The 17,797-nt window shown below is 37.2% G+C and overlaps 1 protein-coding gene across 2 annotated transcripts in view; it reads left to right on the top strand.

Moving 5' to 3' along the window:
* Positions 1 to 3,296: 3,296 nt before the first annotated feature.
* Positions 3,297 to 17,797, top strand: part of LOC121419916 — a 28,415-nt gene continuing 13,914 nt past the window's right edge. For both annotated transcript variants that reach the window (XM_041614406.1, XM_041614407.1), the window contains exons 1-5: positions 3,297 to 3,405; positions 5,982 to 6,748; positions 7,388 to 7,599; positions 12,653 to 12,824; positions 14,246 to 14,355. In XM_041614406.1, the coding sequence (XP_041470340.1) occupies positions 6,046 to 6,748; positions 7,388 to 7,599; positions 12,653 to 12,824; positions 14,246 to 14,355 (1,197 nt within the window). In that variant the 5' untranslated portion in view covers positions 3,297 to 3,405; positions 5,982 to 6,045. The remainder of the gene's footprint in view (positions 3,406 to 5,981; positions 6,749 to 7,387; positions 7,600 to 12,652; positions 12,825 to 14,245; positions 14,356 to 17,797) is intronic.

Below are 17,797 nucleotides of genomic sequence, written 5' to 3'. Positions count from 1 at the left end.
GAAACCTTTGAAATGAGATAGCTTGTGTGAAAACTGAAAATCAAAGAAACAGATCAAAAGTTTGAGAAAATTAAATAAATAATAAGAAAGTTATGAGCATTTGAAGTTTAGATCATTATTGCAATGTAGATCCACTCATTGGCAATGGGACAAAGATGTGTGATGTCACATGTAAACATCTTTCCCCTTACTTTTGTATATATTTCACTTAAACTTGCCTTTTTTTATCACTTCTGTCAGTAGATCATGTAATCTTTCTATAGGGCATCATGTATGTAATACAGATTTTCAAAGAATACATTATGGATAAACTATTTGTATTACCATAAGAAAGAGCGAAAAGAGACATTTTTTTTTTTTTGGGGGGGGGGGGTATTGTATATATTGTAAAGTCCATCACAGGGAAAGTTGGGTCACATGTGACACCACACATCTTTGTTGCATTGCCAATGGGAGGATCTCCATAGCATTAATAATCGCAATATTCTCGTGCTCCTAACTTTATCATTATTTGTCTGTTTTTTTCTCAAACTTTCTTTGATCTTATTCTTTGATTTTTCTCTTTCCACATAAACCCACTTGTTCCAAAGGCTGCATTCCCCTGTAAGGTTAGAGCAGGTAGATATACATAAGGGAGGGAGGGGGGGGGGGGGGGGGGAGCTAGGGAGAGTAACAGAGAAGTTAAAGGGATGGTCCGGGCTGAAAATGTTTATATCTTAATACACAGAGTAGATTCCACCGAGGAAAATGCCGAAAATTTCATCAAAATCGGATAACAAATAAAGTTATTGAAGTTTAAAGTTAAGCAATATTTTGTGAAAACAGTTGTCATGAATATTCATTAGGTGGGCTGATGATGTCACATCTCCACTTTCCGTTTTCTTATGTTATTACATAAAATCATATTGTTTCATTATTTCATTCTTGTGTGAATAATATGTCCTTATAGTGAAATAAGTTACAGCAATAAATTTGAATAAACCTAATTTCATATAATGAAATACAAAAGAACAAATGGAGATGTGACATCATCAGCCCACCTAATGAATATTCAAGACGACTGTTTTCACAAAATATTGCTTAACTTTAAAGTTCAATAACTTTACTATTTGTTATCCGATTTTGATGAAATTTTCGGCATTCTGCTCTGTGAATTCTACCGTATTTATTAAGCTATACAAACCTTCAGCCTGGACCATCCCTTTAAATGTAGACCGAGAAAGGGAGAGGAAGAGATATAAGGGGTAAACAAGAGAGGGGAGATATACGGAGCAGGGTAACAGAGCAGATAGAGATTGAATAGAAAATGGTTTGTTAGAAAAGGTTAGGAAAGTATGAAAGCAGCAAACTTTGTTATAAAGTTATAAAACAAATACTTGGCAAACATTTGAAATGGGGGGAAAAATTGAGCCCACTGATTATTGATCAAGAGACAGAAAAATGAGAAGCTTTAAGAGGAAGGGATGATGGCCGGGAAAGAGAGAGAGAGAGATGAAAGATGTGTGAGTGAGAAGAGATGTGCAGTGAGGAGAGGGAGAAAAAAGCGATGGGATGGCAAGTAAAAGAGAAAGTCCCTTATCCTGAAGTCGGGTTTAACTTAGACCATGGTCTTACTCTCTGCTAAAATTATGGGAAGTCAAAAGTGTCAATTTTTTTATTAAGTCGTTTGTCTCTTATGTTTACTGTGCTTTTTCCTGATTAATTAATGGTGAAGACATTCATCTACTTATACTTCCTAGACAATTATGAATGATTTGAGAGCCGAATGAGCTGAAATATGATATCTCTAATGTTAGTGATTTATGTAACAATTGGCTATCCATACTTAAACCACAACTTTAAACCTGCACTGTAAAATGAAGTGCTAATTTAGCACTTACAGTGCTTGTATAAGGACTGCACTACTAGTGCGATTTTCTATTTCAAATTTAAGCTTAAAAATCAATACTCGTAGTGCAGTCATCAAACAAGCACTGGAAGAGCTAAATTAGCACTTCATTTTTTACAGTGTGATTTTAAGTTAAACCCGACTTCAGAATACAGGTGAAAGAGGTGTTGGTAAAATGAGAGGAAGAGGGAGGAAGGGGGGGGGGGGGGGGGAGAGGACTTGAAGGGTGGGGATTGAGGGTTGAAGTTAAAGAGATGAAAGAGGAGTGGGTGAAGTGAGAAGTAGAGTAAGATGGTGGGGAGTAGCAGAATTAGAGAGAAATGGGTGCCTTGAGGGGTTTGGAGAGAGAGAGAGGGAGAGAGAGAGATGTACAAGAGAGAAAGGGATCGAGAAAGGTATTGTGAGCGAGAAAGTTACCAGTAAGAGAAGGAGAGGGGTCGTGTGGTCTAATGGTTAGAGCATTATACTCATGACTGTAAGGTTGTGAGTTTGAATCCCTACTCAGCCATTTTCTCCACTTTAACCAAAAAGGCCCGAGAGTAATTTCTGTCGTCTATAAGGTCAGCCACTATAATGACTGATTAATTTAGACCTGAAAGGTTTCCTGTGTAATTTGTTTTACATTCAACAGCTTGACGTTTTTCAGCGGAAAGCTGCTTTGCCAAGTTCCTCCAGGAGTTACTTCAACCAAAAAAAAACAAAAAAAAAAAAACAGAAACAGGGAGAGAGACTCTGAGAAGCTGAGAAGGGCGTAAAGAACGAGATGTGTGTGTGAGAGAGAGAGAGGGAGAGAGAGGGTGGGGGAGGATAACTGGGGAGAAAAGGAAGAAGAGAAAGAGAGAAGCAGATGGAGAGAAAAGAAAGAGTAGAAAAAAACAGATGTTGGCAAGGAAAATAGTAAGAAAATGATTTATAATAAATTTGGAGATACTTCATGAATCAAAGAGTATTATCAATTCGTATTTGAGGAAAATACAAGTGGCATGAGCATCCTTTTAAAACAATTATGAAGAATGAAAAAAAAATCAGAACAAGAACTTTTCGCCTATCACTATTAATAAAATACTTAAAGTTAATATTACTGATAAAAGGAAATAATTTTATATGTGGTTTAACAATTATGGTGGATAAAATTAAAAGTTACTTTGCATATTCAAACAGTGATTTACTATGATTTTCTTTCCCGACCTTGAATATTTCTGATCAGTAAAGAAAAAAAACAGGATGCTATTGCAGTGTGGACGGAGAGGCTTGGAGAACGCAATTTATGTTGAAGTGCTCTCGTACTTGACACCTGTTCACAGCATTTGGTGATTAAGTGGCTTCGTCGACCACTTTCTGATCTTGTGTGGCGCCCACACACACACGCCACAGAACAGAGAATCCATACAATTTCCACTCACTGCGTGCTTACACCGTGTACTACACGGAATGTCAGCTGCACTGCAGCCGCAAGTAATAGTTTGATTAACATTCGGTGAAGACAGAACTAACTCACAGCAAGTGAAAACAAACAGGTAATTATCACTCTCCTAGACTTGTTAATCACACTTGTAGTGTAATACATGTTGTGTTGTCGGAATGTATTATTGTCTTTACCATTTTATCAACGAAAGCGCTAGGTATCTGGAAAGGGAAAACGTTCGGGGATGCCTCTTCGAGTGTGCTCGGCGTATAATGTTTACGCATGCATCCTCTGTTTGCAGACGGTGTACGTGCTCATATGAATGGATGCGGTTTTGAAGAAAGCGGGGAATGGAGATGTGTAGTAACTTATATATTGCAGTGCGTGTATCGAAGTGGCCAAAATATGTTTGTTCTTGTATATTCAATGTGTGTTTGCATGATATCTATTTCTAAAAGCCAATTTGTGAATAAATTATAAGCCGTGAGAGATCTTGCACAAGTCTGCATGTAGTGTGTTATTATTGCTATTGGAAGGAAATCTGGTGGATGACCTATATATCATTGCCATGGTGATGTGATGAAGGTGATGGTCACTTCATGACGACAGTGTTGGTGATGATATTGATAGCGATTATGATAATGATGGTTATGGCGGAGCTGATGTTATTTCTGGAATGATTTGGCTGAAGTTAGAGGCTGGTAATGTATACAGATATTTTACGCCCGTAAAACTCAGGATTACCTTATTAACATTGTTAGTGGTGGTGATGGTAGAATTGATATCAAAATTCCTCTAAAAAGTGTTCTTATCTATGCACCCTTTTGACAGCAATATTACAGAAAAGTATGTATGTATTTACCCCCCCCCATGCCCCCCCTCCTATTCAGGCTAACTGTTTTGTGACTCCCCTTTGTTTCACATGTTTATCTTGTTATTTCTGCCATTCTTTTCCCACCCCATATCTCCCTTCCTTACCCCCCCCCCTCCCCCTCTATTAAACCTCATGGGTGCTTTCATTCTCAATTCCTCCTTTTTATTTCCCTCTCTCTTACCTCACTATAACTTCAATCTCCTCTCCCTTATTCCTTCTCCCTTTTAAATACCCTCATACTACACCTCCGCTCTATCTCTTCCAGCTCCATGCATCATTGTCTATTATCAGCTTCCTTTCACTCTATTCCCATTAAATATGTATAGATTTCCCTATTTTCACTGCATTCTCTGTCTTCCAGTAGGCTTACGACGCAGTCCCTAATAAGTACCTGTAGAATTCACTCAAGTTTTGTGTGGTTATTTGCTGTGATAAAAGTCTGATTGATTCGATATAAGCAATTAACTTTTTTTTCACCATATATCTTTTGTTCGCATGTAATTTTGAGTTTCCTTTATTCAATTTTGCTATTTATTGGTTATATAAAGTCTGTAAATAAATAAGTTTTATTTATTTGACTTAATCATGCATTGACCTCAGAAATAGCAGTTTGTAAAATGAGGGTATTGAAATAAATTTTGATTTTTTTCAAATAACATATATATATATTTATTTTGATTCTGCTTAATCTTGATAACAAAATTCAAATGAAAAAGTGATAGTGTTAGTTTTTCACTTTCATTACAAAGTTAAATTCCTGATTGAGTAAGTTGTAACTCAAATTTTCTGATAAGCAATATTTTTTTCTGGTACGACTCTTCAGTGAAGTGTTACCTGGAAAAAAAGTACATACTACATCTTGAAATTTGCTAAAAATTTACTTATTCATTTTTAGAACTCTTTTGCATGATTAGTTCCATTTTGAATGGAAAATTGTGCAAGTGAAGTATCTACCTACCTACTACAAACAGTGTTAAAAGAATCTATGCATAATATGGCTAAAAGTGATTGGTTAACATTGGTTTGACTTTTAAAAAATGTGAGCTAGAAGGTCACACCTGTCACCTGTGTCTGTGATATGTTACAAAAATGAAGGCCAGAAAAATTGCGTTGAAAATAATTATTAAGTGCTTCAAAAATTGAAATATAAAGTGACCGGAAACACCATCTTAATATTTGTTTGTTTTTTTTATTAATGCCCACAATCATATTGATTATTATGGCATATGAACATCAAGATTGACTTGACCTGATTTCATCCCATACAATTCCATCCCATACACTTATGTGTACTGTTTTTAGATGTCTATAAGACGCCTATTTACAAAATCAGGGTTTGCCTTGTAGTTTTGGCTTTTCATTCTCAATAACGGTTGTTTTCAGGGTTCATTAGTTCTAATACATGCACTTGTACACATGTTTCATCTTGGTTTGAGAATTTTTTTAAATCTGCTGCTCACAAAGTTAAACAATACCTTTAAATATACTTCTTTCTGTATTTTACACCTGATTGGGATGTCAATACAAGAGCTTTTAGATTAAAACGGGAGAGATTTGTTATCCATTTCCAGTATTTTCAACTGTTTTACAATCTCTTGATTGCCAGAAGAAAGAATCCAATTTTAGTTACATCTGGGTCCTACTCCTTTAACAAAAAGGATACATCAAATTGTTCAACTAAGTGTAACTGTGGATATGTGAATATGTACAAAAAAAGTTACAATTCATTGTAATTTTGTAAATTTTGAGTTATTTCTTTGTTAAAGTCTCAGGAGAAAGAATTATGGACCATTTCATCTTCTTCTGTCTTTCAGATATTGACCAACCTTAAAGTCACCATGACTGCCTCTGTTCTGTGATTCCTTGTTGCTTTGGAGTATGACAGCGCCTATGACAGCAGTCGGTATGGGAAATCAGCGCTACTTTGACGTCTACCTGGATGATCCAAGCTCCAGCGAAGAAGATGAATACATTGACCTCAGTCGACCTTTGATGTCGCCAAGGAAGTTTCCTCACAGAATACCTTCACGTCCCACCCCAGTGAAAACGAACACACCAGACACAAAACTTCCCAAACGCAAGCCAGTATGGTACTTCAAGAGGAAGAAGGATTGCCTCCAAGCTTTTTATATTGTCATGATTATCATGGTGATTGTTATATTTGCCTTAGTTTTGATGAGGATCTTGAACGATGCATCCAAACACAGGACAAGTGACGATAAGAAACAGAGTCATCTGACAGCCATTGCTGCACTTGGGAACTTTGCCATGAGTAGGCCTTTCGGGATCAACGTTAATTTGAAGCCCACAGCAAAGCCCACTTTGTCTTCCATTGTGATAGAGCCTTCAGAGGCTATTCCAAAGACTCCAACAGTTGCCAGTCATGGAGAAAAATCAAAAGTGGATGTAGATGTTGAAGAACCAAAACAAGAGCCTCAAAGAAAAGTACTTCCTTGTACCAAATATACTGTACAGGATGTCTGGGTTCAGAACATTCCGCAGCTACAGCTTGAGTCGGGCATTCGACTCCTAGATGTCAACCAGGATGGTGTGCTGGATGCGATCATAGGATTTTCCACAGGTAGTGCCTCATCATGTTATTTGTATCCTACTTGCTTAAAAAAGAAGGGGCATTTTATTTTAGGAGTATTTACAAATATCGGAACAATGGCATCACATGGTTGGGATTGATAATTTATTTTAACATGTTGCTTTCACATAGATTGTTTTCTGTCATCTTTTTTGATCTACGGTTTCTTTTCTGGGGATCTTGATTATCAACAATGAAAACTTTTATTTTTATTATCAGTATTGGTTAAGGCTTATTTCACCGACATGTTCACGCCAATTCCTCAGTTTTCAAGTCTTAAGGCCTGGTCACACTGGCCCGAGCATTGTTGGAGCGGTCGTGGAGCGGAAAGAAAAAATCATCACCGCTCGCTAGCGTTCACCATTTTCGATTGTTGTTTTTTTTGTTTTCGATTTTTCCCCAATTTTGTGAGCGAAATTCGGACCCTCTCTCCCTACCGCTCCATGACCGCTCCAACAACACTCGGGCGGTGTGACCAGGCCTTTAGATATTGTCCTTTGCTTTGTCCTTAGTACATTACGTAATTCGATTTGTCCTATGTAAACTATTTCTAATTTGAATCTGAATTTCAAACTTCGAGAGGTTAGGTTGGGAAATCAGTGAGAACAATTATTATCTCCCTCTCCACAGATGCCACTGCCTATTTTGCCGACCAGTACCTGATGTGTTCTATCTACTTCAATGGAACTGTTCCTTGTTTTGGAGGAGTTCTTGCCCTGGACGGCATCACTGGTCAGGAACTCTGGAGGCACTATTCAAGTATGGAGGTCTTTGCTGTTAACTGCAACGGTGACCTGACGGGAGATCGGGTCAATGACTGTGCAATAGCAGGCAGGGCTGGGGTAAGTTGAGTCAGTTTTCTAGAGTTTCAATTTTGCTTTTGTTTGTTGAGTAGGGGTAATCAGAACCACTTTAGACTTGCAGCAATCACCGTTATCCTTCTCTCCATGGCATACCTGTTAAACCTTGTCAGGAGGAACAAAAATAAAAACAAAAACTGGAGCAATCATGTAAAACAATTTCTGACAAGCACCAAAACAGGTATCAAACTTATGTCAGGGGGAACACCCTTCCACCTGCTCTTCCTCGAGGTGCACTAATGCCACCTCCCTCTTTGAATTTAATGCATCTTACGTCCTCAACCGAACCAAGCTACTATCCTTCCCTGCTTTTTTCTTCTGTCTTCTTTGGCTTTCCTCTGCTAATCGATGCCCCCCCCCAAAAAAAAAAAACCTTAAAACACTCCCTATGACTGCTGCTGCTGCTACTACTGCTACTTCTTTCACCACCACCACACTATATTACAACCACTACTTTTACAACAACAACAACAACTACTACTACTACTTCTACTACTAATACTACTAGTACTACTACTACAACAACAACAACAACAACAACAGCAACAACTACTACTACTGCTACTGCTACTGCTGCTGCTACTGCTACTGCTACTGCTTCTGCTTCTGCTACTGCTACTACTACTACTACTACTACTACTACTGCGACTACTACTACTGCTACTACTACTACAACTACTTCTACTCCTACTACTACTGTGTGCAGCTACATGTATTACACTATTTCCAGATCTGCAGATACCACTGCTCAAAGATTATTGCAATCTTAAGAGATATTAATGGCTAGAAGCAGAAAACTTATTTCAACTAAAAAAATGGTCTTGGAGCAGTGTGCATTTAATTAGTAGACATTTATGCAGCAATCTGTGTTAAGAATGAATCTTGTTATGAGTTTTATAGTCGGCGCTTGTAGGTATATCCCTTCTACTTTGTCAAAGATCCCTTTGAATAAAAGTACCATGAAAGTCTATTCATTAGCTTTTTGTTGTCAATGTTCATATTTAAGTCTGTAATATGCTTTAGACTTATCAAAAGGCCTACATTATGTGACCATTAAATAATTGTAGAATAAATTCTAGACATGTCTGGTTTGCTATGTACACTGCATACTTTGTCATTGTGCTTGTATGCATCAAACTGTACAGTGATTGATGTGCTCCAATCCTTTTCAAAAGGAGACCAAAAATGTTTTTTAAAAGGACCTCTTCAAGCTTGGCTGGTTCCCTTTATGAAGGCAAGGCTTTTATCCCCCATGATTTCAGCTGGGCTTTGGATGGCTTATACAGGATTTCTATTGTTCAGGGTCAGGTTTTGGAAACTTTTGACAAAGTAAATCCCTTCAGACGTCCGTTGCAGAAAGGGTTGCGTTTAAACGCAAGCAAAAAAATAAATCGTGAGTCCCAAATGCGCGCTGCTGATTGGTTGAAAATCAAGTTGCGCACGAGTTTTAGAGTTGCGATTGATTGCAACTCTTTCTGCAACGGGCCCCAGTAGTTTAGGGTGTGCAGTCTGAAAGTGTGATGTGTTATGCATTCTATTCAAATTTCCTGTACATCTACAGGCAGGTACCTGTATTGTGCTATTCAGATCAGTTTTATATGTATGCGAGGCTTAGAGAGAATTTGTTTAAAATCAGAAAAAGATCAGGTTCCCATCATGTTCCCACGACCTCCTTTATTCATGGATTAATGATTTTAATACCTCCATAATACCAACTTTGCTGAAAGCATTATTAATGCTCCTAATTCCTTTCGATTTACTCTTCCATTATTATGCCCTCATTCCCTAATTCCATTTTCCATTCTATGCCCATAATTGAGTTTAACTTTAAGACCATGTTCTTAAATTATGTTGATGAACTATTAAACCAAGTGTCAGAACTTCATTTAGAATTTAGATATAGTGTGTCTGTTCGTGAAATGTATGTTTTTTGGTATTTGCATAATTTGCCATTACCACGTTAGTTTTTTGATAGGTAGTAAATAAGTGATATATAGGTAGGCTTTGGAGTATCAAAACATGTTTATGCTTTTCACACTGCACTTCCTTAACCCTAGGAAACTGATGGGGTTAAGCTAAGGGTGAGGGTCTTGGCCCTTCCAACATCCCGGGGTTTAGCTTAGCCCCGGGGGGGGCCACTTACATTGACGAGTGGATACCATGCGCGACCAAAAAAACACGTAAAAAGGATGTCCTTTTCACGATAGGGCACGTTACGTACGTAACGTGAAAAGGGTGTCAAAAACACAAAAATAATGAAAAAAGGGTATCTATTTCGCTAGGAAAATTACGTGTTTAGGGTCGAATTTGCGGGGATGATAAAACAAAATTAAAATGTTTTATAAAGGATGTCCTTTTTGCCACAACACTACGTGTTTAGAGTCCTATTTGCGCGAGGTGTAGAAGGTGGGGTCGTACTAAACCAAATGAGGTAAAGCCGACAACCAAAGGATCCGTAACAATAAAACATTCCTGTACTTGTTAAGGGGTTCATTTCAGGGAATATTTGCCAAGGGTATTATCGTTTTGTTTCCAATACTTGTTAAGGGAAGGGTTTCACACGCCAATACTTGTTAAGGGGTGCATTTTCAGAATATGGAAATTACGTGTTTAGGGTGCTTTTCGAGACCCCGTGGTCGCGCATGGTATCCACTCGTGAATGGAAGTGGCCCCCCCGGGAGCTTAGCCCACTTCGTTTTCACACGGCATTTTATCAAAGTGGGCTAGCATAGTAAAAAGTACATGTATGGTACTATCTGGCCCTGCAAAAAAGCAGGGTTAGCCTGCTTATTGCGTTACTAGCACCACAATAACAGTGCCAAGAGATGCAATGTGAAATGAAACTTGGCTAAGGAAAAGTGGGGTTAACCATGCAAAAATCGAAATTGCATGTCAATCGCACTCTGTATGGTAAAATCATCGATAACCACTGCTAAGTAAATAGTTTGGGGTTAAAGGTAAATGCTAGTTTTGGTAACGATATCAAAATGAGTTCGTACAGAATCCAATGAAATGACCACCAATTTCACCAAAGTGTCTGTATGTATGAATAAAACGTATGTGCCAAAGGATTCTGGAAGAAATTGTGTAATTGCTGAAAAATCAGCAAATAAGCACAGGATAGAGCGGGTAAAGTGTCGGGCCTGACATTGGAAGCAATAATTATACACTGTCCCACGTGCACTTATCTGTGATGGGGATCTTCAGTCTGAACATTTTTCAGCATAGATTTCAAGATTTCACAAAGTTCAGTTTATGTAACTGTATCAGATCTAGATCCTTGATGATATACTGACAATTAAGCCTTGTTTTACAGACTTTCTCATGAAGTCACTGTTTACTGCAAATACTGGAATTTCTCTTCAAGAAAGACAGTGTGAATAAAAAGTTAGTATGGGGTTAAGGAAATGCAGTGTGAAAAGCATAATATTTGTTACCCCCCAAAACCTGCAATGACAGTGGGTAAACACGCATGCTCAGCTTCAGAGACTATATGGTAATATTTGTTTGGAATAAAAGTTTGAAAGATATGGATGACCTGCTTTCTACTCGGGTTATATGTAACCCTTTGTCAATACCAATTCAATTGAAGTGAGTGAATGTGAGAAAGAAGTATGAAAAACAGCAAATTGTAATACTGAATTGCAAAGTATGTTAAAATCTTGATCCTCTTCTGGTGGCACAATTGTCATAAGCAATTTGGTTCAAATTTCTAAAGCAATGTCTGAAATGATTTTTCTCAAATCTGACTTTATTTCATGAACTGCTCAAGCTATGATAATTTAGAGCATCACAATTTTTCATGTGTACTTGAAAAACAAAGATGAATCAGTTCAGGGCCCAATGTTAAAAAGAGTTGAGTTCGATCAATCCATCCATATACTTTTTTCTACAGAAAATTTGCCCAATAATCTCCACAGTAAACAAAGAGAATCACACTGAATCTTCACAAGAACAATGGATGTATGTCATATACAGAAAATTTTGTGAACTAAGTTGAGTTCAAGATGTTGATGTTGCTGGCCATCTATGGTTGTGGTTGATTGGATCAATTGCAACTCTTTTGTAAGACGGGAACCAGGTCCCATTTACAAATAGGGCTGGGGGTGGGGAATAGGCAAACATTCTTTAAGGAGGTGCCCATGTGTGCATAAATGTCAGATTTTTACTATTATAGATCAATGTCCAGTTATATATTCTCCTTTTTTGCACTGTAGGCATATATATTACAAAAAATGCATTGAAGATGTTGATTCGACTATAAATCCATTAATGCTGAAAATGTTACTATATTTCTCAATGATTTGTCACTAAATTTATAATTTTCTCTCATTTGCTCTTTATGCAAAGAAAACTATTTCTTATTACATTTTTTTTGTATCTATCAAGAACAAAAGGGAATAATTTCAGTTTTTCTTTTTTTCAAAGTGAAGACTTATTTAATATTATTCCTCAACTGCTGCCTTGTGGAGTTTGATTCTGAACTTCTGGGATAATATCATTCATAGCCACATAAAGCAAGTAAGATGAAACATATTGAAGCCCCTCCTCTTGCAACAATAGCAAAAGAATTGTAAAGTTTATTTCATAGGCACAAGTTTTCAGGATTCAAGAGGGTCCTGGACATAATAATAATGATAATAATAGGCATCTATAGCGCCATCTATCTAGAAAATATTCTATTCCGAAGCACATTTGTTATTATTATTATTACCCTGGCTTTAGCTCAAGATGCCTTTCAGCGCTCAGTGCATTCAAGCAATCTGTGGGTACCCATTTATCTCACCTGGGTTGAGTGCAGCACAATGTGGATAATTTTCTTGCTGAAGGAAATTATGCAATAGGCCTGTTGTATGGGTTTTACAACGCTTATGCCATGCTCTGAATCTTCAGATTGTTTTTTGGATGATCATTTCTTATTTTCTACACAGTATACAAGCCTTGATTTTTATTTTCACAATTTTCATGCTACAATGTTATTCAGGAGTCATATAGCAAATCAAGCGTCCTATTATTCTTATTCGTTCTACATCAGGTTATGGAAGCAGTTGATGGCACGAGTGGAAAGCTACTGTGGAAGTACCATGTTCAAGAAGCGGGCGAGGCTCTTAGCAACTTCTACACTGCACAGTTTATTCATGATGTCAATGGGGATGGAGTCCGAGACTTGCTCAATGCCCTCGGGGGTGATCCTGTGAGAGAGCCAGGTAAATATTGCTTTAAAGTTTGCTTAACCCATTGTATTTCTGAATGATTTTGCTCTAACAAATGTTTTTCATTGACCCCAGCCTGCATATATGTGGGACCATGCTCCAATGTGTTCTGATACAGTCAATTGTCCTCTAGCAAGCACCTGTATAAATAATAATAATGTTATATAGGATTTGTGTAACATACACATCCACCCTGTTAGGTGCTCCTATATTACCCCGGCTAAGCTAGTCTTCCGATTTCGGTGCTCACAGCTTTTAATGAATTTCCTTCTGCCGATACCCATTTACCTCACATGGGTTGAGTGCAGCACAATGTAGGTAAATTTCTTGCTGAAGGTAAACCCGCCATGGCTGGGAATTGAACCCTCGTCCCTCAGATTGAAAGACGAGAGTCTTAACCACCAGACCAAGACGCCTCACTTATATAGCAGGACCATCTGTCTGAAGGGACCATGAATTTGATTTCACTTTCCCATTTGAGCATAAATGCCACCTGCTAACCACTTTTCCCGTTACCCTTGAGTAGTCTTTATAGTATTCTACACCATTTGCTTTTGTGACAGTTTCTCTACTAAAAAATCCACATAATAATGGATTGACCAATTTCCACCCTGGATTTAACACCCTACCCTGAACCTAACCTTATATTACAGCTAACATTGCAACCCTAGCGCTACCCTAAAACTAACCCTACAAATTAGACGAAATGAAGCCTAGGCCTAGAGCAATTGTCACCCTTCATAGACATGTTACACAGTATTTACATTTTGTCTTACAATAACTTGTATAAAAACTACTCCAAGTATATTGCACCTAATAAATAGTGTCTATTTTTGTTATTGACATGGAATCCGGTCTTGCAACTTTAATTAAATGCAAGTCCAAGCTATTTCGCAATGGTTAGACATGGGATTTCTGTGCTTACCCAAACCTGCATATTTATTTGGTACTTTCTGGTAATTACTCTTTACCTGAAAAATGAAAATTTATTTGAGATCACTTATTTCATAGAGAATTTATGATGATTTATTTATCAGTAGCACATGTAACAAAAATGATTGTTTTCTGTTTTGAAGTTCCCTTTCTTCCCAAATTGCTCCAAATTGTAAAAAAAAAAACAACTTACAGACATTGTAGTATTATTCACTTAGTTCACAAAGCTCTCTTAATTGTAAATACAAAGATAAACTTATATAAATTTAGTTTGAACATTTGGTAACATTGTAAGCATACTTTTTAAAATGTTAATACAAATTTTCCTTTCCTTTAATAATAGGTAAGGATTAGCAAATTAGCGAGAAATCCTGGAGGATGGATGCATCTCACACTTTTTCTAAAGCTGCCTTGTCAGTGTTGAGGATGGTAGCCATATATTAACATGTACCCTCTCTTATTCAATTTATCTTCTTGGCTAGGTGCTCCAGTGATCCATAGTGGAAATGTAATGCTTCTGAGTGGCTTGGATGGTAGTGTCATCAGCATGTGTGGAGTACCCGATGGCATGGAATCATATTACTCTCCTCAGGTAAGATAGGGCCCTGTCTTACAAAGAGTCGCGATTGATGCGATCAACTACAACTATGGAAAGCCTGCCATGGCAACATCTAAAATGCATGCTTGTTCAAAATGTTTTCCATTATGATGTATTCTCATACACTCAGCATTGTTTTCAAAATTCACTATCAAGTGTCCTCCCTGTTGACATAGGACATTGTGCGAAATTATTGAAGGAGGAATTATGAAATTGATGGATTTCCATATAGTTGAGGTTGATTGTATAAGTTAAAACTCTTTGTAAGAAGGGACCCTGTTCATGCACATCGGTTTTAGATTATACAAAGATGCACTGTACTGTTGAATTTTCTTTTATATTTTAGCAGTGCTTAACGTACACTCTATAGATGTTAACCAAGTGACTACTAAAGTTTGTAACTTCTATAGGCATTGTAAAGGAATCACATTCTTCCAGTAGGTACATGTAGTGGGTTATGGGAAATGTCTTGTCTTTCTGTTAATGTCCACAATCATTATATTGATTATTATGGCATGTGAACGTCAAGATTGACTTGACGTGAATTTGCAGGGACTGGCAGGTGCAATACACCGGGTGAACACCCTGCTCTTTGACGAATAGTGTATTGGTTAGCGTGCATAGGTTGTGATTCTCCTATACACGGGACCAGCATTTGCGTCCTTTCTGATGGACGGAGTGTTTTCCGACTGCATTCACACCTGCACCGAATACAGTGGTGAGGCACGCTTACACACAACACTATAGCATCAGATTTTTGTTAGATGCATTTCGGCATGAGCAGTACTCGAACCCCTCACTTTGAGATCTACGATCTTATCAGAAACATGCGCTCTAACCAACTGAGCTACGCTGCCTCAAATGAAAGTTTGTTTCAGGAGGGTTATTCATTTTGCGAATCATCTCCATAATGATTCCTTGTAATTATAGGAGCATTCGGACTGCCTTGAATTTCGAGCATACCAGGTATTCTTTGATCAGGAAATTTACCCTTATCAACCCAGATCAGAAAAGGTATTTTTGCCATTGTGAAAGCAAATTACCTGTAATATCCCCCAAAGAAAATACCTGCTAAAGAGTACTTGCCAAAATTAGAAGAATGTTTGCAAGGGATTTTTCCATGGTTGTGTGTATTTTGGCAGTGTGCAAGCGAATCGTAAGAACTTTCTCCTCCCAGCTAAATAGTTGGATGCGGGTGCCGTGGGATCCCCCACCTTTATTTGCTTCCTAATCTGCTGATACTGTGCACGCTTGTAACTTCAAGAAATTTTCTTAAAAGGGTCTGCTTTGGTTCAGTATGAATGCGGTAGATTGATTTCAAGGCATGAAAAAGTTCAGGTATTTTATAGGTACTCTGGTGACCCTGAAAACAACTAGTGATGAAAACTGATTCTTTGGAGAAAGCCACTGGTCAAGGATAAGTGTTTTGTTAGATATGCTGGCAGATCTGTGAAGTCAGTAAAGTTTAATGAAATTAAAGGTGTGTAGAGTTCACTTGAGATTGTGTCAACGCCATCTGGCTATTTATCAGTACAATGGCACTTGTGATGATCTCCAGTTCAGTCGACTTCTTTTTCACTTTGTTACCCTGTTTTTCATGCTGGAAAGAACTAGTCTGTAAGCTCAGACTGATATTTGACAATTTAAGCAGTTAGCTCATGTATAGAGGGAAGACTACATGCCAAACTCTCTTGCCCGTATTCTGAAGTCGGATTTAACTTAAACTCATTTTTAAAGTTGTGGTTTAATTATGGGAAGCCAAAAGTATCAACATTTTTATTAAGTTGTATGTTTTCTTATGTTTACTTTGCTCTTTCCTGATTCATCGATGGTGAAGACAATCATCTATTTATACTTCCTTCACAATTATGAATGATTTGAGAGCCGCGAATGAGTTGAAGTATGATATCTCTACTGTTAGTGATTATGTAACAATTGGCTGTCCATACTTAAACCACAACTTTAAACCTGAGTTTAAGTTAAACCCGATCTCAGAATACGGGCCTCTGTGTCAAATAATCAAAGCCAGTCAGAGTACATTGTACATAGTGAATCTAGTCTCACTGTTTCAGACTCTGCATTGTGCACTATGCAAATTGCGAAAACCAAGGGTATCTGCCTGAAGACTATTCAATTCAATTCAATTCAATTTATTCTTTTCCATTAAATAACAACAAAATATGTACATTTGAAATACAAATGTATATACAAAAATAGATCAAATATATAAGCTTAATAAATCAATATTGTGAGTGATAGAAATAAATGGAAAATGGGAACACCTGTAAATTTTTTTTTAAAGCTTGTAAATGGCAGGAGTCCAAAAGTTAACAAAATAAAAATATAATAATGATAATAATATTAGATGGCGCATGTATTTGAATGCAACGTCTTACCCCCTATCCTCACTAGGAAAAAACAGTGTTTACAATGTGTTCACATAATGGATTACATGAGGATATTTTCACACAATTAAAATGCTCAAATTTATTAATGTATAGAAAATCCCACATTGTGGACACTGGACAATGTGGACACCTCCTTAGTGGAGTGCTTACAGTACTGTGTACACATAGTAGACTATGTGAGGATGTCATTCACTCAATGGAAATACCCATATTTATCAAGTGTAAAGAAAATCCCACACTGTAGACACTGGACAATGTGGGCACCTAAGTGGAGTGTTACGGTTTGCTCACATAATTCAACTCAATTCAATTTGCATTTATTTCATTTTCGATAAAAACAATTATGATGCAAGGTAAGAGAAACAATATATTTACAAGCATGAGTAAAAATGAAAATGAAATGGGGAACTGCATATATAAACCATGGAATATGTGAGGATGTTATTTACAAAATTAAAATGCTCAAATTTATTAGTGTAAAGAAAACCCCACACTGTGGACACTGGACAATTTGGAAACCTAATTGGAGTATGTACTTACAGTGTGGTCACATTATGGACTATTTGAAAATGTAATTTACACTGTTAAAATGTTTAAATTCAACATTGGTAAGACAATCCCATGCACTGTTTACACCTTAGTGGAGTGCTTACAGTGAGGTCACATAGCGGATTAAGTGAAGATATCATATTACGATGGAGAAAATAATATATTCATCTGGACTTACTTTGATTGAAACAGAGAACAGTTTCATGTCCGATCCGGAACAAATGGACCAGTGTCTCTGGGAAAGCTGAACAATAAAAACAATTTGGAGATATTTTTTATCTTGTGAAAAAATGCATTGGTCCCGATGGCATTGTGAAATTTTGAGGTATTTCATTAACCACTCACAAGAAGAGTCCTGGATCGGACGTGAATTTGTTCTCTGTTTTAATCAAGGTAAGTCCAGATGAATAGATTTATTTTTTCCATCATAACTTGACTTTCCTTAATGAATCAATCCTTACATCTGGAGATATCATACT

The sequence above is a fragment of the Lytechinus variegatus genome, chromosome 8 (assembly GCF_018143015.1).
Source record: "Lytechinus variegatus isolate NC3 chromosome 8, Lvar_3.0, whole genome shotgun sequence".
Taxonomy (NCBI): Eukaryota; Metazoa; Echinodermata; class Echinoidea; order Temnopleuroida; family Toxopneustidae; genus Lytechinus; species Lytechinus variegatus.
The sequence above is the reverse complement of the archived record's forward strand: the minus strand, read 5'-3'. Positions and strand labels throughout refer to the sequence as shown.